Source organism: Kogia breviceps, chromosome 11, assembly GCF_026419965.1.
Source record: "Kogia breviceps isolate mKogBre1 chromosome 11, mKogBre1 haplotype 1, whole genome shotgun sequence".
NCBI classification, from domain to species: domain Eukaryota; kingdom Metazoa; phylum Chordata; class Mammalia; order Artiodactyla; family Physeteridae; genus Kogia; species Kogia breviceps.
Genome location: NC_081320.1, coordinates 50,364,339 through 50,388,272, shown reverse-complemented (window position 1 = coordinate 50,388,272; position 23,934 = coordinate 50,364,339). Strand labels below are relative to the sequence as shown.

The window sequence follows — 23,934 nt, the reverse complement described above, 5'->3', positions numbered from 1 at the left end:
GATTTTCATCTTTAAATCATACTTTGGACTAGTCACTGACCGATAAGTTTAACTATTATAACGTATTGATGTTGTTATAACCTTTTCTAATTTTTGTTATGCTTCTAGGGATTGATAGGTTTGTATGAGATAACAGAAGCACTTACAAAGACATGCAGCTTCTACACATTTTAGACTACAATGTTCTGGCCCTCCCTGCTATAATATTTTACTTAGTTCAAATCAGTTGATAATATAAAATTTAAATTCATTAACTACAAGCTTTGCGGCTTTAAGCCTTGTCCAAAACTGCTTTCAGAACATTTAATTTCATGCTGCTTTATTTCAAGTAAAGATAAAGTAAAATGTTGATACACTTCTTTTTGTACTTATTTAAAATAACATTTCTTTTCATAGGACAAATCTGGTTAATAAGAAATTTTAAGAATTAGGAATAAAATATTTCTGATAATGTGTTAATATTTTAGAAATGTCATATTTGTAGATTTGAGGGAAAAGTAACTTTCAAGATAAGGAAGTCTATAAAATAATTTATCTCATAGTTACATTTATATTAATATAAATTTTAGTAATCAGTTCTTAATATCTACATAAATATCTACATAATCTTTCTTATATAAGAACAATGAATAATTACTTTAAATGTGAAAATATATGCGAAGAATTTAGATTTTGTTACCAAATGGAGAATTTACTTGGAATGACACTTATTTTCATGTTAGAATAAGTTTTTAAGTTTTTAATTCATAAATAAAACCTACTGCTTCTTTTTAGGAGTTATATTTTTGGCTTGTGTGAATTTTGTCCTTGGAGCTACTGGTTTATTTAAATTCATCTATTTTAGTCAATTCAATTTTTTCAGTTTATTCACGTTCACCAAGTTTTCATGTTTATTGCACTGTTGTATATATTATCATACTTTTAAAATGTCTTCTAATCATTTTATATACTGCTATATAGAATGATCAGAGTTATTCCCAGGATATTATAACAAAATTAAGTTACTATATATAGAAAACCCTAAAGACTCACAAAACTACTGGTAAATGAATTCAGCAAGGTAGCAGGATACAAGATTAACATACAGAAATCAGTAGAGTTTCTTTATACTAACAATGAAATATCAGAACAGAATGTAAATACACAATCCCTTTTAAAATTGTATCCAAAAAAAAAACAACTTAGGAATAAACCTCACAAAGGAGGTGGAAGACTTACTTATATGCTGAGAACTACAAAACATTAGTAAAGGAAATTGAAGATGATTTAAAGAAATGGAAAGATATGCCATGCTCTAAGACTGGAAGAATTAAAATTGTTAAAATGACTATTCTACCCAAAGCAATCTACAGACTTAATGCGATCCCTATCAAATTACCCATGACATTTATCACAGAACTAGAACAAATAATCCTAAAATTTATATGGAAACATAAAAGACCCAGAATTTCCAAAGCAATCCTGAGGAAAAATAACCCTCCCAGACTTTAGATAATACTACAAAGCTACAGTAATCAAAACAGTGTGATACTGGCACAAAAACAGACATATGGATCAGTGGAACAGAATGGACCCACACACCTATGTTCAATTAATCTTCAAGAAAGGAGGCAAGAATATACAAATGGGAAGACACAGTCTCTTCAGCAAATGGTTCTGGGAAAGTTGGACAGCTGCATGTAAATCAATGAAGTTAGAACACACCCTCACACTATACACAAAAATAAGTTCAAAGTGGTTTAAAGACTTAAATATAAGACATGACACCATAAAACTCCTAGAAGAGAATATAGGTACAACATTCTCTTACATAAATCACACCAATGTTTTCTTAGGTCAGTCTCCCAAGGCAACAGAAATAAAAGCAAAAATAAACAAATGGGACCTAATCAAACTTACAAGCTTTTGACAGCAAAGGAAACCATAAACAAAACAAAAAGACAACCTACAGACTGGGAGAAAATATTTGCAAATGATGCAACCAACAAGGGCTTAATTTCCAAAATATATAAACAGCTCATATAACGCAATAACGAAAAAGCAAACAACCCAATCAAAAAATGGGCAGAAGACATAAACAGACATTTCTCTAAGGAAGACATACAGATGGCCAACAGGCACATGAAAAGATGCTCATCATCGCTGATTATCAGAGAAATGCAAATCAAAACTGCAATGAGGTACCACCTCACACCAGTCAGAATGGCCATCATTAAAAAGTCTACAAGTCATAAATGATGGAGAGGATATGGAGAAAAGGGAACCCTCTTACACTGTTGGTAGGAATGTAAATTGGTACAGCCACTATGGACAACAGTATGGAGGTTCCTTAAAAAACTAAAAATTGAGCTACCATATGATCCAGCAATCCCACTCCTGGGCATATACCCAGACAAAACTATAATTAGGAAATATACATTCACCCCCTATGTTCATAGCAACACTATTTACAATAGTCAAGATATGGACATAATCTAAATGTCCATCAATAGATGAATGGATAAAGAAGATGTGGTATGTGTATACGTACGTGTATGTGTATACACACACACACACACACACACACACACACAATGGAATATTACTCAGCCATGAAAAACAATGAAATAATGCCATTTGCAGCAACATGTATGGATCTGGAGATTATCAAACTAAGTGAAGTAAGTCAGAAAGAGAAAGACAAATACCATGTGATACCACTTTGTGTGAAATCTAAAATATGACACAAATGAACAAATCTATGAAACAGAAACAGACTTACAGACATAGAGAACAGAATTGTGGTTGCCAAGGGGTGGGGGGGAGGAAAGGATTGAGAATGTGAGATTAGCAGATTCAAACTATTATATATAGAATGGATAAAGAACAAGGTCCTATTGTATAGCACAGGGAACTATATTCAATATCTTATGATAAACCATAATGGAAAAGAATATGAATAAGAATATATATATGGATAACTGAACACTTTGCTGTACAGCAGAAATTAACACAACATTGTAAATCAACTATGCTTCAATAAAATTTAAAAAAACAAAAAACCATCAAGTTGCCAATGTTTTAATATGCTACTAAAACAAAAGTTTTATTTAAAAACAGGGGTATAGATTAATATATATGCATCTTTAGTTTTATATATATATATTATATATATACTATATATAATATATATATAGTAAACATATATACTATAAATGAAGGATAAAACCAAAAGTGATGACCTCACTTTTGGTGAGAAGGACTAAGAAAATGTGACCCTAACCAGGAGAAAAAATGGTCACTTGAAACAGACCCAAATGAACTAATGGTTTACAGGAAACACAGGAGACAGAGGAACACATTAATAAGCACTCTAAAGATATGAGGTTGGCACGTCAAAATATGAGAAACTCTATAGGGCAAATGGTTCCGTTTATTCAACAGCAAAACTGCAAAACAAGTGGGGAAAAGAGAAGAAGCTGGAACTCAGATTAAAATAAACCACTGAGGGACTTCACTGGTGGGGCAGTGGTTAAGAATCCGCCTGCTAGTGCAGGGTACATGGGTTCAATCCCTGGTCCGGGAAGATCCCACATGCCATGGAGCAACTAAGCCCATGTGCCACAACTACTGAAACCTGCAAGCCTAGAGCCCGTGCTCCGCAACAAGAGAAGCCACCGCAACGAGAAACCCGCGCACCACAATGAAGAGTAGCCTCAGCTCACTGCAACTGGAGAAAGCCCACGTGCAGCAACAAAGGCCCAACGCAGCCAAAAGATATAAATAAATAAATAAATAAAATTTTAAATAAATACAAAAAAGAAAAAAAATAGACTTTGAACCACTGAGACACATCAACCAAATGTAATGTTGGACCTGGTTGATCCTGAGATACAACTACCTTTTAGATTTTTTAAAATAAGTATTTCTGGAGATAACAGAGAAATCTGAACATCAATTGGATTATTTGATGATATTAAGAAACTAAGGGGAGGGACTTCCCTGGTGGTCCAGTGGTTAAGAATCCACCCTGCAATGCAGTGGATGCCAGTTCCATCCCTGGTTGGGGAACTAGGATCCCACATGCCACGGAGCAACTAAGCCTGCGCGCCGCAACAAGAGAGCCGATGCACTCTGGAGCTCACACACCACAACTACAGAGCCCACTTGCTCTGGAGCTCGTGAGCCACAACTACTGAGCCCGCACACCACAACTAGAGAGAAGCCTGTGTACTTCAACAAAAGATCCCGCGTGCTGCACCGCAGCCAATAAATAAATAAAATAAGAAACTAAGAGGAATTTCTTTAGATTTGATAAAAGTATTGTGATGATGTTTCTTTAAAAAAAAAAACTCTTTCAGAGATACATAATGAAGCATTTAAAGTAAAATAATATGTTGCTTCAAAATAATCCAAAATGGGATGTAGGGTGGTTGGAAATATAAATGAAAACTGTTTGGTCATGTATAGGTACTTGTTGAAGTTAGGTGATTGGTATATGGCAATTCATTATTTTATTCCCTCTGTTTTTTTATCCATGATAAAAATAAATTCAAAACAAAATTACTAGTATCTTCCTCTTTAAAAACAAATTTCCTTGCCATAATTATGTCCTTTTCAATCCTAATTTGTGTGTGTCTGTGTGTGTCTTCTTTTTCTATGCCTTGATATTTTTCTAAACTAATATCTTACAGGTCTTTTCTAGAAAATGGCTTTGATTTTATTGAGAAATTCTACTTTAAAATATTTAATTTCTTCTTTTATCTTCATTAATTTCATTTCTCTACATTCTCTGGATTTATTTGTCTGTCCTCTTGAGATGAAAGCACAGGTGATTTATTTTCAATCTTGTAAAAAAAATAATGAATTTAAGGCTATGAAATTTCTTCTGAGTATTACTGCTTTGGCTGCAAGCCACAGACCTTGATATGTAATATTTTCATTGTCATTAAGTTATAAGTTTATAATTTCCACTTTGAGATCACCTTTAGCCAAAGAGTTATTAATAAGTATTTTGTTAAATTTGGGGACACATAATGTTATTTTTTATCAGGGTGATCTTTTTTAAAAAAATTTTATTTATTTTTGGCTGCATTGGGTCTTCACTGCTGTGCATGGGCCTTCTCTAGTTGTGGTGAACACGGGCTACTCTTTGTTGTGGTGCACAGGCTTCTCATTGCAGTGGCTTCTCTTGTTGTGGAGCATGGGCTCTAGGTGCGTGGGCTCGGTAGTTGTGACTTGTGGGCTCTAGAGTGCAGGCCCAGTAGTTGTGGCACACGGGCTTAGTTGCTCTGTGGCATGTGGGATCTTCCCGGACCAGGCCTCCAACCTGTGTCCCCTGGACTGGCACTGTGCCAGTCCACTCAACACAGTCCACTCAACCACTGTGCCACCAGGGAAGTCCTGGGGTGATTTTTATGTATTTAATTTTTAATTTTACTGCACAGAAGTCACTGAATATGATTTCTGTGGTAGAAATATTTGGAATATGTTGATATTTCCTTGGTGGCTTAGATATGATCATTATTTAAAATGACTTTATTAATAATATGCATTCTGTTTATTAAACATATTTTTATTAGGTCAAGTTTTCTAATTATGTTATTAAAATCCTTAATATCCTTACTATTTTTTTCCTTCTCAGTGTATGGTTTTCAGAGAAGGGTGTGCTAACATCCTGCACTTTGTGGATTTTTCAACCTTTCCTTGAAGGTTTTTTTTAAAGAATATATTTTGGAGCTCTGTAGTTAAATGAATAGTGCTATCTCTACTTAATGGATTACCTCTATAATTATCAACTATATTATTATAAAGGATCTCTCTGTATTAGTTATCAATTGCTGCACAAGAAATTACCCCCAAAGTTAGTAGCTTAAAACAATAAACATCAATTATACCATAATTTCTGAGGGTCAGGAATCCAAGAAGACTTAACTGGGCGATTCAGACTCAGGGTCTCTCATGAGGTTGCAGTCAAGATGTTGGCCAGAGGGGCAGTCATCTGAAAGTTTGTGTATGTAGGCCCTGCTTCTAGATGGCTCATTCACATGGCTGGCAAATGCAGTTCCTTACCATTCATAAGACGCATCTGTATCTCACTGCATAGGCCTCTCCATAGGGCTGCTTGAATGTCCTCATGACATGGCAGCTAGCTTCCCCCAGAGCAAGTGATCAGACAGAAAGGGGCAAAAAGGAAGCCACAAAACATTTTATTACCTAGTTTCAGAAGTCATACTTCATAGCTGAAATGAGTTACTATGTCCAGATCACATTCAAGGGGATGAGAGGATAAGGCACCACCTTTCGAAAAAAGGAGTATCAAAGAATTTGAGCACATGCTTTAAAAGTACCTCACCTTCTTTTTCCCTTTTAATACTTTTGTCTTCAGGTATTTTCTTCTGACAGTTGGTTTTGGAAGCATTTGGAAGCATTTATTTATATATATTTTTCCATTTGAACCATGTTATTTTGGGTTTGGGGTATTTTATATATGCAACACATACCTGGATATTTAAAAATCCAATTTTGTGGTCTCTGATTTTCAGTAGGTGAATTTAATTCATTGACTTTATAATTACTGATGCTTAGACATTCTTGCCAGCTTATTTTTTACTTTCTATTTGCCATGCCCTTATTTATTTCCTTTTGATTATTTCCTATTCTGTAATAATTTATCAAGTCTCCTTTTTTTGTTTCTATTTTTTGATTCTAAAGTTATGCCATTTGTATTGGTCTGTTAGGGCAAGAGAAATACTATTTTCTCACAGTTCAGGAAGCTGGAAGTTCAAGACCAAGCTGCTGACAGGTTTGGTTTCTCCTGAGGCCTCTCTCATTGGCTTGCAGATGACCACCTTCTTTTTGGATTTGCCTCTGTGCACATACATCCCTGTTGTCTCTTCCTCTTCTTATAAATACACCAGTCATATTGGATTAGGGTTCCACCTCCACGACCTCACTTAACCTTAACTGTATCTTTAAAGGCCTCCCTCACTTCCAAATACGGTCACATTAGGGGTTACAGCTTCAACATATCCATTTGGAAAGAGAGGGGGACACAATTCAGTTCATAAAATCACCCTTCCTATTTTTCTGGTGAATATTTTAAAATTCTTAACATACTCACATCAGCTTATTTTTCTAACAATACCTGGGGTTTATCAGTATTTACTTACTTTGACTTCTCCACTCACCCACCTTGCTACAACCTGATTATTCACCCTTGCTTTCCCAGGAACATTTTTCTGATTCCTAGTATCCCCTTTCCCAGGGCATGGAGAACTTTTGGTGCTTCTTTCAACTTTGGGAGCTATCTTATCCGGACATTTAGGTTTCTGCTTTCTTTTTTCAATCTTATTTTGTGTGTTTTACAGTTTTCAGTGGATTCCTCACAGCTTCTGGTCTCTTACGTATTCTTGATTTGAATTCCAGTTATAAATTTTAAACACAGACACACAGACACAGACACAGACACACACACACACACACACACGTATGTTCCATCATTTATAGAGATGTGGCACAGGAGGGAGAAGTTGATGTATACACTCAATCCAGTGTCTTAAAACAGAAGAGGTACATTTCATTTACAGATTAATTCTTCAGAGTAGAGACTTCTGACTGGGAAAATTTGAACTTGGAAATCCAAGATAGGTTTGAGTCAATAGAGGTCAGAAAATTCTATATTCATAATATTGTATATAATTACAATTATAATGTATATAGTAAATGTCAATTCTTGCTTCAGAAGTTTACAGGTATAAAACTCTTCTAAATAAAAACAGTGCCAAAGAAACTATTTTATGTCAACTTGATCACCAAGTTAAGTGCCTAGGAGTGGCAGATGTAAGCCACGCTATAGAAATAATGCCAATGGAAGACAAACTACCCAATAGTATCATGCCAAGGGAAGGCACAGATGGCTGGAGAGCAGCAGCTATAGGTCTTTTTATAGCATTATCAAATAGCACACACTTGACATTCCAATTGGTCCTGTGCCAGTGGCCAAGGTAATTAGGGATGTCAACATGAGAAAGTTCAGAAGGCACAGTCATCCTCATGCCATCCATATGGGGCCAGAGAAGCAATCTTGGGTAGTAAATGACTGTCTTTTATGCCACAGTAATAATTAAGTTGGAGAGGTCACTTGAATTTTGAAAAGCAGAATAAGGTCCCAAAGACACATAATTAAAAGTATTTCTGTGACCAACAGAAATAAACTTCAAAACCACACAGCTTCTACTTAGAGAAACAATAGTCTAGAGCTGACACAATAGTGAAAATTTAAAATATTCTGAGTTTAGAAAAGTTTCAAGTACAGTACAAAATCTTTTTTTTTCTGAATTATTGGACAGTAAGTTGCCAACACACTCTTGAATACATTACTGTTTATTTCCTATAAATTTGGATATTCTGCTACATAACCACAATCAAATCATGAAATTAACATTGATAACATTACTCCCACTTAATCACTGAAATTTCACCAATTGTTCCAGTAACAATTCAGAGCACAGCACACAGATCCGTTTCTTGATAGATTTAGTTGGTATGTCTCTTTAGTCTCCTTATTCCGTATAAAATAGTTCTTCAGTCTTTTCACTGATGTGAACTTGGAATTTTTGAAGAGTATAGGCCAGTTATTAGAATGTCCCTTAATTTGGGTTCAATTGGTATTTCCTCATGATTAGATCCAGATTTTGCACTTTTTTTGCAGGAAAGCCACAGAAGGGCTGTTGTGTTCTTATAACAATATATAAGGTAGCAAATTATTTTTATTTGCTCCATTTTGATCATTTGATTAACATGGTGTCTACCAGCCTTCTCCACTGTAAAGTAACTCTTTTTCCTTTTGTAAATAATACATATTTTGCGGGGAAGTATTTTGAGACTATGTAAATAATATCCTGTATCTCATGAAACTTTCACAGTTATAGCATTCATTAATGACTGTTGCCTTATTCAATTACTATGATGTTTGCCAAATTGTGATTTTTTCATTTTATCATTCCTTTTATATTTATTAAATGGCTTTCTTTATTTATGTACTTACTTGTATCAGTATGGACTCAGGGTGCCTCATTTTATATAATGGATTACAGGCATACTCTGGAGATATTGTGGGTTCAGTTCCAGACCACTGCAATAAAGTGAGTATTACAATAAAGCAAGTCACAAGAATGTTTTGGTTTCCTACTGCATATAAAATTTATGTTTACACCATACTATAGTCTATTGAGTGTGCAGTAGCATTATGTCTTAAAAAACATTGTATATACCTTAATTTTAAAATGCTTTACTGCTAAAAAAAAAAAATGCTAACCATCATCTGAGTCTTCAGTGAGTTGTGGTAGTAACATCAAAGATTACTATTCATATATCACCATAACAAATAAAATAATAATAAAAAAGTTTGAAACATTGCAAGAATTACCAAAATGTGACACAAAGCCATGAAATGAGCAAATGCTGTTGGAAAAGTGGTGTGTGATAGACTTGCCTGAGGTAGCGTTGCAACAAACTTTTAATTTGTAAAAAAATGCAGTATCTATAAAGCACAATAAAGTGGAGGCAACAATATAATGAGGTATGCCTGTAGAATCATCCCATACATTTTGATATGTTCATTAAAATTCAATTAAAAATATTTCCAAGTTTCTCTTGTGATTTCTCTGATCCATAAGACTCTCAGAGAAGCACTGATTAATATGCAAATAGTTGGGAACTGTAGATATATGAATGTTATTGACTTGTAATTTAATTCCTTTGGTGTCATATTTCAGTCTACTAAAGTGTATTGTGCTTTATTTTATGGACCAGCAGATAGTCTATGTTTAGTGAATATTCCACATACATTTGAAAAGAACGTGCATTCTAAAGTTGTTGGATGTGGATTCAAAAACTGTCAGGGTTAAGTTGGTTAAAAGGTTCACTAATCTTTATGGACTTTTTTTTTTTTTTTTTACTACTTGTTCTGTGAATTACTACATTTGTCTATTTCTCTTTTTTGCTGTCAGCTTTTGCTTCACATATTTGAAATGGTTATTTTGTACATAAACACTTAGAATTATGTCTTTCTACTGAACTTTCATTATCACAAGTGTCCTTCTTTGTCTCTAGTAATACTTCCTTTGTCCTGAAGTCTAATTTGTCTGATACCTTACTGTTTGCATGGTACATCTTTTTAATTTCAATTTATTGTGTCATAATAACTGAAGTGTTTCTCTTATACACAGAATATAATTAGGTCTTGCTTTTTATCCAGTTCCACAAGCTTGGACTAAAAAAAAAAAAAAAATTCAATCTCTGCTTTTTAATTGTAATGTGCAGTTAATTTGAATTTAATGTAATTATAAATGTTTGGGTTTAAGTATACCATCTTGCTTATTTGTTTTCTATTTGTTCTCCTGTGCTGCCCTCTTTTGGGTTGAGTATTTTTTATGTATTTTAAAATTTCCTCTATTGACTTTTTAAAGTTGCATATCTATTTAAATTTTTAAGAAAATCCTCTCAGCACTACAATATGCAATCTTTATCACAGTCTACTAAGAAATAATATTATACCACTTCAGGTAAAAGGTACAAATGTTACAGCAGTATAATTTCATTTACCCCAACCCCCCGTGATGTTAGTCATTCATTTCATATCTACATATATTATAAACACCACAATGTATTGTTGGTATTTTTCCTCTAAACAGTTATCTTTTAAAGAAATTTTGGCATGAGGAAAAAATACTTTTATTATTAATCCACGTTTACCATTTCCAAAGCTCTTTATTCTTTTATGTATATCCACATTTGGCATCATATTTGTTCTGCCTGAAGAATATCCTTTAATTTTTCTTATGGTGCACATCTGTTTGTGCTGAATTGTCTCAGCTTTCATTTATTTAAGTGTCTTTATTTCATTCTCATTTTATGGTAATTTTCACTAGATATAAAATTTTGTGTTGAGAGTTTTGATTTTTTCAGTACATTAAAGATGTTGTTCCATTATCTTTTGGCATCATTGCTTCTGATGAGAAGTCAGCGATAATTCCTATTAGTTGCTGATCCTTTTATGTAATTTTTTTTTCTGGGTATTTTAAAGACTTTTCTCTTCATCATTGGTTTCAGTAGTCTGGATATGCTGTGCCAAGATGTTGTGTGCCTGGGTAAAGCCTTCTTCTGTCTGGAGTTCACTGAGCTGCTTGGATCTGTAGACTGACGTTTTCCACAAATTACATGTATTTTAGAGCACTTGACTTTATCTCACATGTTAGTGAGTCCTTGTTCATTTTTTGCAATTTTTTCTTTCTTATATTCAAATTGGATAATCTCTATTAAACTATCCTCAAAGTCACTAATCCTTTATTATACAGTGTCTATTATTTTTCTAAGTAGAATTTTTGATTTCAGATTTCATATTTTTCATTTCTAGAATTCTTCCCCCCATGGTTTTTAACAGTTTCTATGTCTCTGCTAAGGATCCCTATATATTCAGTCATTATGTTCTTCTTTTCTTTTAAAATCCTTGAACATATTTATAATAGCTGCTCCAAAGTGTTTGTCTGCTCATTTCAACATCTGGGTCATCTCAGGGTCTGTTACTATTAGCTTCTTTTTCTCTTCATAATACATCCCTGCTTCTTCACACACCTAGTAATGTGCGACATTGTTTATGCTCGACACTGTGGATGTCACATTTCAGGGAGTTTGGATTATATTGTCTTTCTTTAAAGGATATTGAATTTTGTACTAGCAAGGCATTAAATATGTAGTAGATTCTTTTGATCCTGTCAGGTTGGTTTTATGATATTTAAAGGCAGATATATTTCAGTTTTGTAAATAGTCTTAGTATATGGTCCTTATTCTTAAAGCATGGCATTTCTGAGGTTTCATATAAATGCTCAGTGAGGTTGCTTCACTTTGGCTGAACCAGAATTAAAGCATGTCTCAGCACTCTGCAGCCTCTCCATTCACTCTCATTGTCACAGCAGAGGCTCTTTAATAGGCCTTGTCTACTTGCAGCCTACTCTTCCATCAAGGACCCAAAGGGAACCACCTTGAAGACTTCTGGGTCCCCACTCTTCACACAGATTCTCCCTTTCTGGTATCTTGCCCCACAAATTCTAGACCCCTCATCATCTCTGGCTCTTCAGCTGAGTGACATCACTGGTCTCTGCTCTGGAAGTTCTATACAGGGCTTATCTGTGTATTCTCCATTTTTTGAGGAATCATGGTCCTGTTGTCCTTATTGTCCACTGCCTAAATACAGCTGTCTCATATATTTTGTCCAGTTTTACAGTAGGAGGGCAAGTCTGAAAACCAATGTCTCCATTGGCTGGAAGTGGAAGACTCCCCCTTCCCTTACTTCACCAGCAATATTTTAAAACAGTTGAGCCAATATTAACTATATCATTATTTCTCTTTGTTTGGGTTTTAGTAAGAAACAGCATTGAACTATAGGGACCAATGAGAAGCTGAGGCTTTTCTAAAGGACAAGAGATTGGGGATGGACACAAAAAGTGTTACAACTGTCCACTTAACATGACACTCTAAGATACAACTCTTCTTTGTGTCTCCCAAGATGCAGATGGGTTTTCAAAGAGTAGATTTATGGTTCTGGAAGATCGATCAATATGATGACTAGCATAAACCACATCTACCTGAAAGAAAATCATGCCTAAACATGTGAAAGTATTCTTTCCCAGAGACACAAATGAGAAAATAGGGAAATAGGCAATTGATGCTACCTTTTTGTGATCCTTTTCATATTCACTGCACACAACACACACTTCCCTTTTACTACAGACAAACTTTAAGTGCACTTAATTTGGATGAATCATCTCCCCAGTAAGCTGGGGTTCTGTAAATCGTTCAAGCTAGATCAGATTGTCATGTAGATTGTCATTCTACAATAAGCAGTCTTACTGAAATCTTTGTGCATTTTCATAAAGAATAAAAGGGAAACAATAGCTTTCTTAGACTTAGTTATGGGTAGTCATCAAGTCATAAATTGCTAACTTTTGGAGAACTTCCAAATCTTTTGTTTATATAAGAAGTTTGGTATAATTGGAAATGACATGGATTTTATTTTTTTTTTGTTTGTTTGTTTTTGGGTTTTTTTTTTTCGGTATGCGGGCCTCACACTGTTGTGGCCTCTCCCGTCGTGGAGCGCAGGCTCCGGAAGCACAGGTTCAGTGGCCATAGCTCATGGGCCCAGCCGCTCCGTGGAATGTGGGATCTTCCCGGACCGGGGCACGAACCCGTGTCCCCTGCCATTGGCAGGCGGATTCTCAACCACTGCGCCACCAGGGAAGCCCGACATGGATTTTAGAGTCAAACACATCTGAGTTTGAATCACGATTTTCAGTTTTCCTTATCAGTTTTATCAACTATAAAATAGGTATAATAATTCTGTTGGTTAGGATTATTATGAAAATTAAATAAGATAATATGCAAAGCCTCTGGCATAATGCCTGGCACTTTGCAGATGATTAAGAAAAGTTAAATTCTTTAATTTTTTGAGCTGTAATGATTTTGTTCCTGATAATCATAAAGCACTTGCATGCCCTCAAGCAAGCAGACTATAAATTTAAGCAGGCATAATCACAAATATCTCCTACTGTTATCAAAAGGAAAGACTTGCATTATTAATCCTACAAGATTAAAACAATTCTTCAACTTGAAGAGCTGTGAATTTTTTTTTTACTTTCTTGAAACTGAGTTAAAATAGGAAAAAAATAGGTTCTTCTCTTTGGTTTTTTTACTTTAATTGAGTGATAAACCCTAGTATGCAGTATTTTATAAAATTTCATTTGATCCATTTTGGGCATAAAAATTGATGACATGTTATGCTTAAAAATAGAATTTGTCACATTTAAGGCTCTTAGTAATTAATAGTTCAAACATAATAGCACACAGCAGAGTTATACAGAATTGGAAAGCAGCTAGTGCCAAGTTTAACACTTCACTCACCTTCCAAAAATATACTGCAGAACTTCTGATTCCAGTTATCCAGATAAGGATATATAAGAGAATACTCTTACTGAGAATGACTAAAACAGCTGGATAAAATAATTTATAAAATTCTGTTTGAAGACACTGGAGACCTACCAAGAGAGTAAGTATTTGAAAGACCAAGTTCCTAGACAGAAGCAAAGCCCAGAGAGTTGTATAAGCCTGATATTTGGTGCTGCTTTTGCTTTCAAAGCATTTGCCAATTTGTAATTGGTGGCCAAGAGCCTGAGAAACTGCGCAGAAAGTAGTGTTTGAAGAGTTGAGAAACTGCTCAGAGCTTTAGGTAGAGTTTCAGGTATCAGGCTAAAAGTACAAAGTTATACTTCAGAGATTGCTGAGGCAGAGCTTTCAGTTGGGACTCCTGAAGGGCTACATTCTTGATATAAGTATAAAGTGGAAATAAACCACCTCTCAGACTGAAACTCAGCTTCAAATAAACTCAACTCCAGAATAGATTAAAATGTTTAACCTTTACCCTAATTATTTGCCAGAAACAAAAGTAAATTCTTTCTGGAGGAAAATAACATCATATACAGCCTCAAATTATCACTACATTTTAAACATATTATGTCCAAAATTCAATTTTTTAAAAAAAGAGGGGCTTCCCTGGTGCCGCAGTGGTTGAGAGTCTGCCTGCTGATGCAGGGGACATGAGTTCGTGCCCGGGTCCGAGAGGATCCCACGTGCTGCGGAGCGGCTGGGCCCATAAGCCATGGCTGCTGGGCCTGTGCGTCCGGAGCCTGTGCTCTGCAAGGGGAGAGGCCACAGCAGTGAGAGGCTCGCGTACCGCAAAAAAAAAAAAAAAAAAGGAAAGAGATAAGAGTAAATGACCTCCAAACAACAGCAACAACAAAAGGCGTACCAAAAAGATATTAGTCAAGAGGAAAAAGAGGAAAAAATTACGCTAATGAAAGAGAAGAATGGAATATAGTTAATACTAAGAAGGCCAAGGATGGTTAAAGGATATAAAATAAGTTGGACATACAGAAAAGAAATAGTTGTACTATTATTTATGTTATACTTCAATTAAATAATCCAATTAAAAGACAAAGCTTGTGAGAGTTGATTACAAATATCCAACTCTATATTGCTTACAAGAGATACAACTTAAATATAAGGAAACATGGATTATGATATATGAAGGATATAAGTAAACACAAACCAAAATAAAGCTGGTGTAGGTATACTTTGAGATATGAAGTAGGTTTTAAGGCAAACATTTCTAGAAAATAGAAGAATGTTTCATAATGATAAAGGTGCAATATACCAAGAAAATATAACAGTTCTAAACTGGCATGCACCTAACTACATAGGCTTAAAACAAATAAAATAACAAAAAAGGCAAACAGAACCACAATCACAGTGGAAAATTTTAATACATCAGTCTGAGTGAAGATATAGAAGAATTGAACAAAATGACTAACGAACTTGATTTTATATAGGATACTGTACCCAACAACTGTAAACTGTAGAGTACATATTCTTCTCAATGAACATGGAAACTTCACTATTGACCATATAATGAGCCATAAAGTTTCAACAAATTTCAAAGGGTTGACATAATACAGTAGGTTAAGGGGTGTGTATGTGTTGTTTGAAATTAGTTGAAATTTAAAGAAACCACGGGCAAAGAAGAATTCACAACAGAAATGTTAGAAATATTTTGAGCTGAATGATAATTAAAAATATGACATAAAGTGTCAGAACACAAAGCTATGCTTGAATGGAAATTATCCCCTTGAATGCATACATTGGAAAATAAAGCCTAAAAAAATCCACAATTTAAGCATCTTTCACAAGAAGTTAGAATAAGAACAACACATTTAAACAAAGTTGGAAGACTTATGCTACTGTATATAAATACTTAAAAAGGACAATAATTAAGACTGGTCTTGGTACAGGGATACAGACCTAAACGTATATATGGGAACCTGATTTATGACAAAGGTGGCCATGTAAAGCACTAAGCAAAGGACAGTCTTGTTAATAAACAGTCAAAGGTCAACTGGATATATATGTGTGTGTGTGTGTGTGTATATGTGTATATATATATATATATATATATGACAGAAATTAATTTTGAGCCATACCTAGGTGGATCATAGGTTTGAATGTTAACATTAAAATAAAAAAACCTTTAGAAGATTAAAAAAGGAGAATATTTTCAAGATCTTGGGATAATAAAAGATTTTAAAAACAGTACACAAAGAGCACTAACCAACCCCTAGCAACTACCCTTCTGCTCTTTATTTCTATGAAATCAGCTTTTTTCTTTTTAAGATTCCAGATATAACTGATACCACACAGTATTTGTCTTTCTCTATCTGTCTTATTTCACTTAGCATAATGCCCTCCAGGTTCATCCATGTTATAGAAAATGGCAAGATCTCCTTCATATTTTGGCTGAACAATATTCCATAGTGTATGTGTGTGTGTATATATGTGTATATATATATCTTTCTGTATATTACATTTTCTTCATCCACTCATGTCAGTGGACACATAACTTGCTTCCAGATTTTGGCTCTTGTGAGTAATGCTGCAGTGGACATGGGAGTACATATATCTCTTCAAGATACTGATTTTGTTACCTCTGGATATGTACCCAGAAGTGGGAATACCAGATCATATGGTAGTTCTATTTTTAATTTTTTTTTTTTTTTGCAGTACGCGGGCCTCTCACTGCTGTGGCCTCTCCGGTTGCGGAGCACAGGCTCCGGACGCGCAGGCTCAGCAGCCACGGCTCACGGGCCCGGCCGCTCCGCGGCACGTGGGATCTTCCCGGACCGGGGCACGAACCCATGTCCCCTGCATCGGCAGGCGGATTCTCAACCACTGCGCCACCAGGGAAGCCCTATTTTTAATTTTTTGAGGAACTTCCATATTGTTTTCCATAATGGCTGTATCAATTTACAGTCCCACCAACAGTACAAGGGTTCCCTTTTCTCCACATCCTTGCCAACATTTTTTAATCTTATGTCTTTTTTGAAAAAAGCCATCCTAACAGGTGTGAGGTGATAGCTCACTGTGGTTTTGATTTGCATTTCCCTGACGACTGCTGTACCTGTTGGCCATTTGTATATCTTCTTTGGAAAAATATCTCTTCAGGTCCTTTGCATGTTTTTTTTTTTTTTTTTTTTTTTTTCTGCGGTACGCAGGCCTCTCACCGCCGTGGCCTCTCCTGTTGCAGAGCACAGGCTCCGGACGCGCAGGCTCAGCGGCCATGGCTCACGGGCCCAGCCGCTCCGCGGCATGTGGGATCTTCCCGGACCGGGACACGAACCCATGTCCCCTGAATCGGCAGGCGGATTCTCAACCACTGCGCCACCTAGGGAAGCCCTTTTGCATGTTTTTAAATTGCATTATTTGAATTTTGATATTGAGTTGTATGAGTTCATTACATATTTTGGATATTTACTCCAGATCAGATATATGATTTGCAAATATTTTCTCCCATTCCGTAGACTGCCTTTTCTTTTTCTTGTTTGTTTCCTTTGCTGGGCAGCAGCTTTTTGGTTTGATGTAGTCCTATTTATTTATTTTAGCTCTTTTGCCTTTGCTTTTGGTGTCTTATCCAAGAAATTACTGCCAAGACCAATGTCAAGTGGCTTTTTCTCAATGTTTTCTTCTAGGAGTTTTGTGCTTTCAGGTATTACATGTAAGTCTTTAACCCATTTGGAGTTAATTTTTGTGAGTGGTATAAGGTAATTTTTGTGCGTGGGCCCCATTCCATTCTTTTGCATGTAGATATCCAGTGTTCCCACCACCATTTACTGAAGAGACTATCCTCTCCCCATTGTGTGTTCTTGGTACCCCTGTCAAAGAGCAGTCGACAGTATATTCATGGGTTTACATCTAGGCTCTCTATTCTGTTCCACTGGTCTATATGCCTGCTTTTATGTCAGTACCACCCATAAAATGGAATACAATGTAACCATTAAAGTAGTGATATAGGCTATATTTGTTTTTATGGAAAACTGTCACTATAACATTGATGAATGAAAAAAAATAGTTATAAATAAAAAGTTTAGTACGTGTGTACACTTATAGAGGTATTTTAAAGGATGTTCATTTCTGGATAAGAAAATTTCAAGTGATTTATTTTAACTTTGTTCTTTATATTTTATGTTATTGTTTTTTATATTATTATTTACTCATAATCTAAGTATTTCATTTTCATCTAAGAGCTTACTGAATCATATTGATTTTGCTTATAAAATATCTTCTCTTTCATATTCATGTAATTCAGGCTCTGTTTTAGGTCTTCATTATTTCTTGCAATTGGCATGTAAAAGCAACTGTTGCTCTCTCTTAATAGTAATGACACATAATATCTGTTTAGTACTTCCTAGTTTACAAGGTACTTCCAATACAGTATCTCCACTAAGACTCAAAAACAATCTCAAAACGGATTAAAGACATAAATGTGAGACCAGATCCTATAAAACTCCTAGAGGAAAACAGGCAGAACACTCTTTGACATAAATCATGGCAATATTTTTTTGGATACATCTCCTAAAAGGAAAGGAAACAAAAGCAAAAATAAACAAGTGAGACCTAATTAAACTTAAAAGCTTTTGCACAGCAAACAAAACCATCCACAAAAGTGAAAAGACAACCTACTAAATGGGAGAAAATATTTGCAAATGATGTGACCAATAAGGGGTTAATATTCATAATATATAAAAAGCTTATACAACTCAACATCAAAAAAACAAACAACCTGATTACAAAATGGGCAGAACTGAATAGCCAGTTTTTTCAAAGAGGACATGCAGTTGGCCAACAGGCACATGAAAAGATGCTCAACATCACTAATCATCAGGGAAATGCAAATCAAAACCACAATGAGATACCACCTCACACCTGTCAGAATGGCTATCATCAAAAAGACCACAACAAATGCTGGTGAGGATGTGGAGAAAAGGGAACCATCATACACTGTTGTTGAGAATGTAAATTGGTACAGCCACTGTGAAAAACAGTATGGGGTTTCCTCGAAAAACTGAAAATATAACTACCAGCATATATATATATATATCTCCATATATCTCCATATATATATCCAAAAAAACCCCCAAAACTACTAATTCAAAGAAGATACATGCACCTCAATGTTCACAGCAGCATTATTTATAATTGCCAAGGTATGGAAGCAACCTAAGTTTCCATCAACAGTTGAATGGATAAAGATGTCTTTTATATATATATATATATATATATATATATATATATATATATATATATCCATTGGAATACTACTCAGCAATAAATAAGAATGAAACTTTGCCATTTGCAGCAATATGGATGGACTTGGAGGGCATTATGCTAAGTGAAATAAGTCACAGAAAGACAAATACTCTATGATATCACTTAATATGTGGAATCTAAAAAATACAACAAACTAGTGAATATGATAAAAAAGAAGCAGACTTATAGAGAACAAACTAGTGGTTACCAGTGGGGAGAGGGAAAGAGGGAGGGGCAGTATAGGAGTGAAGGGAAACAAAGGGTTATTATGGGATTACATGAAATCACTTGTGTGAAACTTAAAAATTATAAAGCACTATAGAATTCAAAGATGCTTTTATTCAATTAAAAAACACAACCTATGGGTAGGTACTATATTATTATCGTCATTTATATACATTAAAAAAAACTCAAAAGTTACTGATCTTGAAGAGAACTTATGGCCCAAATTCCATGTATCTACCATTACACCTTCCCATTACACCTTGCTGATTTGGGGTAAGGATAAACCCAAACTCCTTAACATGGTCTGGATGTAATAAGGAGTAGAGTACATTTCCCAGAACTGAAAGAAAGCTGACGTAGCTGGAAAGCAGAGAGGTGAGAGTGGAGGGGCCTTAGATGCCATATTAAGGAGTTAGAATTTATCCCAAAGGTGACGAGAAGCTGCTAAAGGGTTTTAAATAGAGGAGTGAAATTATAAATTGTGATTTTTTTTGACAAGGGGTCTGCAAACTTTTTTTGTAAAATACCAGATAGAAATATTTTAGGCTTTACAAGCTATATAGACTCTTGCAACCAATCAACTCTGCCATCATAGAGTAAAGCAGTCATATGCATTACATAAATCAGTTTGGCTGTGTTCCAATAACACTGCACTTATAGACATTGAAATTTGAATTTCACTATCATGTATTTTTAATATCATATATTTTAAAGTGTTTTGATACTATTTTTCTTTTTATTTTTTTCAGCTATTTAAAACTGTAAAAAGCCATTTTGGGGCTAGATTTGGCTGGCAGGCCATAGTTTGCTGACCCTAATTTAGAAGATGTTCACTTAGGCTACAGTGTAAAGCAGACAAAGAGGTCCTTTCTGGCCCATTTCCTCAGGTCCAGTACCCACATACTGACTTTTTAATATTCAAGGCCTATTGATATCATGCTATATGTCTTTTATCCGTCTATCTCTGATAGATGCTAATGCAAAAAGAATATTCTCAGGTTAACCATTATACTTTTTTGGTGACCCCTTTGCGTTCAATGTGGTCATATTTTTATTCTTTAAGGAAGAGATATCTTGGCGGGAGAAGATAATTTACATGTAGGAATAATCCTATTTATTTTAAAAACTTTTAAATTCAAAGTGGTAATATTTCTCAGTATATAGGCTAGATGATAATTTAAATAGTACTATTTGATTTATTAGAAAACATGATAAATTCTTTAGACAATTTCGATATGGATCTTCAAATGTATATAGTAGAATCATGAGCTTAAATGGAGCTTTGTTTAAGGCCTTAATGCTCTCTTAAGGCTCTTAATGCTTCCTTAAGGCAGATTTTGGGCTATAAATAAGCAAAGTTACATAGGAAGAATAAGGATGTAGCATTTTGATTGTTCACTTTTACAAATAAAAAGGAAAGTAAAACTATTTCTCTCATTCCCTTATTTTAGGTTTTTACCTTTTACTAGTAAAAATCCTTATGGGTTAGGGTTAGGGTTAGCCTATCAGCAGAAAGCCTATTTGGCTTTAAACTAACATGGAAACTTTCTTTACATTGTTACTGCCTAATGGAGACTAAATGCTGAAACAGATATGATTTGAAAAAAATTTATAAGATGGCTTTGGTGATTATGTATTAATTAATAGTCAAAGCAACAAACATTACAGAGCAATATAATAATACATTGAGGAAGAAAGTTTACCTACCAGACACTAAATATTTAAATACTCATCTCTTCAGTTCTTATCTTCACTAGAAAAAAGACTGGGAATATAGACATTAAAAAAATAAAGAAATATGAAGAAAATCTACCTTTACTTGTGAGTAGTGTCAGAGGTGAGAAGGTGGAGATAAAGAGTGAAAGTCATTGGGGCCAGAAAATCTAAAAAGTGCTGTAATTAAATTTCTGACACTGTGATGTCTGCATGCATAGACTTTGGTGAAAATAATAAAATGTTCCCTTAGTATACTAATATGCCTGATCAATTTGACCTAACAAAATACAGATGACCAACAAAAGGCTCATACATGTGAAGAAATTAGATTTTTTTCATGATCAATGAAAGCACAATTTAACTGAATGACGCAAAATTAGAATTTAAATAACAAATTCATTCAAAAGTCATGAACCCATATTAACATCTAAAGCATCAAAGCTTAATTTAAACTACAAAATGTCTTCATTTGTGCAGAAGATTCAGGTAAAAGAGCCTTCCAGAAGTTTTTGTTGTTTTCAAGAAGCTTTTGCTTCATTGTTTCATTGACAACAGTGAAATCTCTGTGGAGCAGAATATGCTGGAAAACCAGGAACCCCACCTTTGTTTTTCTGATCTCACTGGACACTATGGTGAAAGATCTTATAAAATAAGAACCTGATACAGAGCACAAGGATGTGTAAGAAACTGGTTGATTTTACTGTTCAGTAGCTAATAAATGGAGGACTACAGCATATTTGAATTTATATCCTCTTGGATCCACTTTGCACTGTGGATACTTTAAAAATACAAGTGAGAACATTCATAATATGTTACTTCTCACTAAAATCTACGGGACAAACTGAGCACATTCAAGATCTAGGGGACATGTTTTGCCCTATGTCCTGGTTTCTGAAGCTGTACTTCTTTAGAGAATGGATTAGAAAGACATTTAAGCTTGTTAGATACAAAGGTGTCATCCCCTCACATCAACGTACGTGAGGAGAAACGTTCAAGAATTATAAATTCTTAGAAAACATAAAAAAATCCTTTGGGTCTGGCAAGGAAAATGTCAACAAGTCAAAAGAGACTAGATGGCTATTGACCAGTTTCATGAAGGCAGAGCTACAAGCCAGGATGGAATAATGCTTTCCCACCATGTGTCGAAGGCACAAATGACACTAATCCTTTTTAATGGTCACAGAAGCTGACAACTTACTCAGCCTTAGAACTGAAGGCACAAAATCATCTCTGGGAATGACTCACCATAAACAGGTCACGAGCACCAATGTCAACAGCTAACAGAAATGCCTTTTCAAATCTCTGGTACCTATAAGGTAGAAAAGAAACGTTATATGTTGTGAACAAAACTACAGAAGAGGAGAGAGCAGTTTAATTTACTTATGTGTTACTGTTTTTGTTCTGATAAGAAAAATACTCTCAAACAGGAGGGACTTTGCCTGCTGGGATCTTCCCTATGTAAACTCTTACTGTACTTAGGAGGAGCTGAGGCACACAGCCCTGTGGAGGTGTTCAGTGCAACTTTCAAAGATTAACATAACCAGATTAGGTGCTGCTGAATGTGGAGAAATGACAGCTTAGGAAATAATGTTTCTCATTATATTTTACTTTGTTGTGTTTTGTTATTTAAGAGAAAAATATGGGGATATGGAGAATATAGCAGGATAAGAGCAATTAATAAATCATATAATTATACTTTTATGTTTCTTAGGTAAAAGTTGAGAAGTCAAATGTTGCATTATTACAAAACACTCCTATTTGTGAGTTTGGAAAATACACATTCTCCTCTGTTGTAAATGAAAATAATAAATGGTTTCTAAGACTTTTTTTTTTCTTGGCGTACAGTTGCTTTACACTGCCGTGTCAGTTTCTGCTGTATGTACAGCAAAGTGAATCAGCCATATGTATACAAATATCCCCTCTTTTTCGGATAAGTATTTTTTAAAGATACTACTTTTCTACTCTTTTATCCTATCTTTCCTTGAGGTAAAACTGAGAATTTTCTTTGTGAAAGTTTAATTTTAGGCTAAAATACATGAGAACAAACTTCAGTTTAAATTAATTACCTCTGCAGAAATTTTAAAATCCTGAGAGAAAAGCATGTCATGAACATACAATTTGCACAGGATTTCAGAATGAAAGTTCATTTTTATTTTGTCTAAATGTTGAGACTTACATATAACTGTCAGCCTTTCTGACTCAAGAAACAAGAAGATAAATAACCAAGTTGTTCTCTGTTCTGTTTTATATTGTGAAATAAAATGGTATAAAATACAATGATGCGCCACAACAAGAGAAGCCACCACAATAAGAAGCCCGTGCACTGCAACAAAGAGTAGCCCCTGCACGCCACAACTAGAGAAAAGCCCTCATGCAACAATGAAGACCCAATGCAGCCAAAAATAAATAAACAAATAATAAATTTATTTTTAAAAAATATGGGAGATTTCAAATAAAATATGTCAGAAATGTAGAATACTATTATTGATAAAGTACATACATTTATTAGTGAAATAGCTAATATAATTAAAATTCAAACACACAGGCTTATTATTATTCCATATGAGCTGGTAGGTCCAGAACCTGAAACACTTCACAATTTCCATGCTGTGTTTGATTACTGTTATCCCATCTCCTCCCTGGCTCTACTTACTAGTATCTCCAGTATTTGCTTGAATCCCTTTCAACTATGGGAGATCAGAAGAAAATTGTGTTTATTTTTGTTCCAGGAAGCTGAATGATTCATGATATATACAGTGGAAG

The 23,934-nt window shown here is 34.7% G+C and overlaps 1 protein-coding gene across 10 annotated transcripts in view; it reads right to left on the bottom strand.

Moving 5' to 3' along the window:
* The window catches only part of WDPCP (WD repeat containing planar cell polarity effector), a 437,730-nt gene that overhangs the window by 191,213 nt on the left and 222,583 nt on the right, over positions 1 to 23,934 (bottom strand). For 8 of the 10 annotated variants that reach the window (XM_067007522.1, XM_067007524.1, XM_067007520.1 and 5 more), the window contains 2 exons: positions 22,417 to 22,480; positions 9,029 to 9,115 (listed from right to left, as the gene is read on the bottom strand). In XM_067007522.1, the coding sequence (XP_066863623.1) occupies positions 9,029 to 9,115; positions 22,417 to 22,480 (151 nt within the window). The remainder of the gene's footprint in view (positions 1 to 9,028; positions 9,116 to 22,416; positions 22,481 to 23,934) is intronic. The other 2 variants (XM_067007523.1, XM_067007528.1) reach the window with 1 other exon arrangement.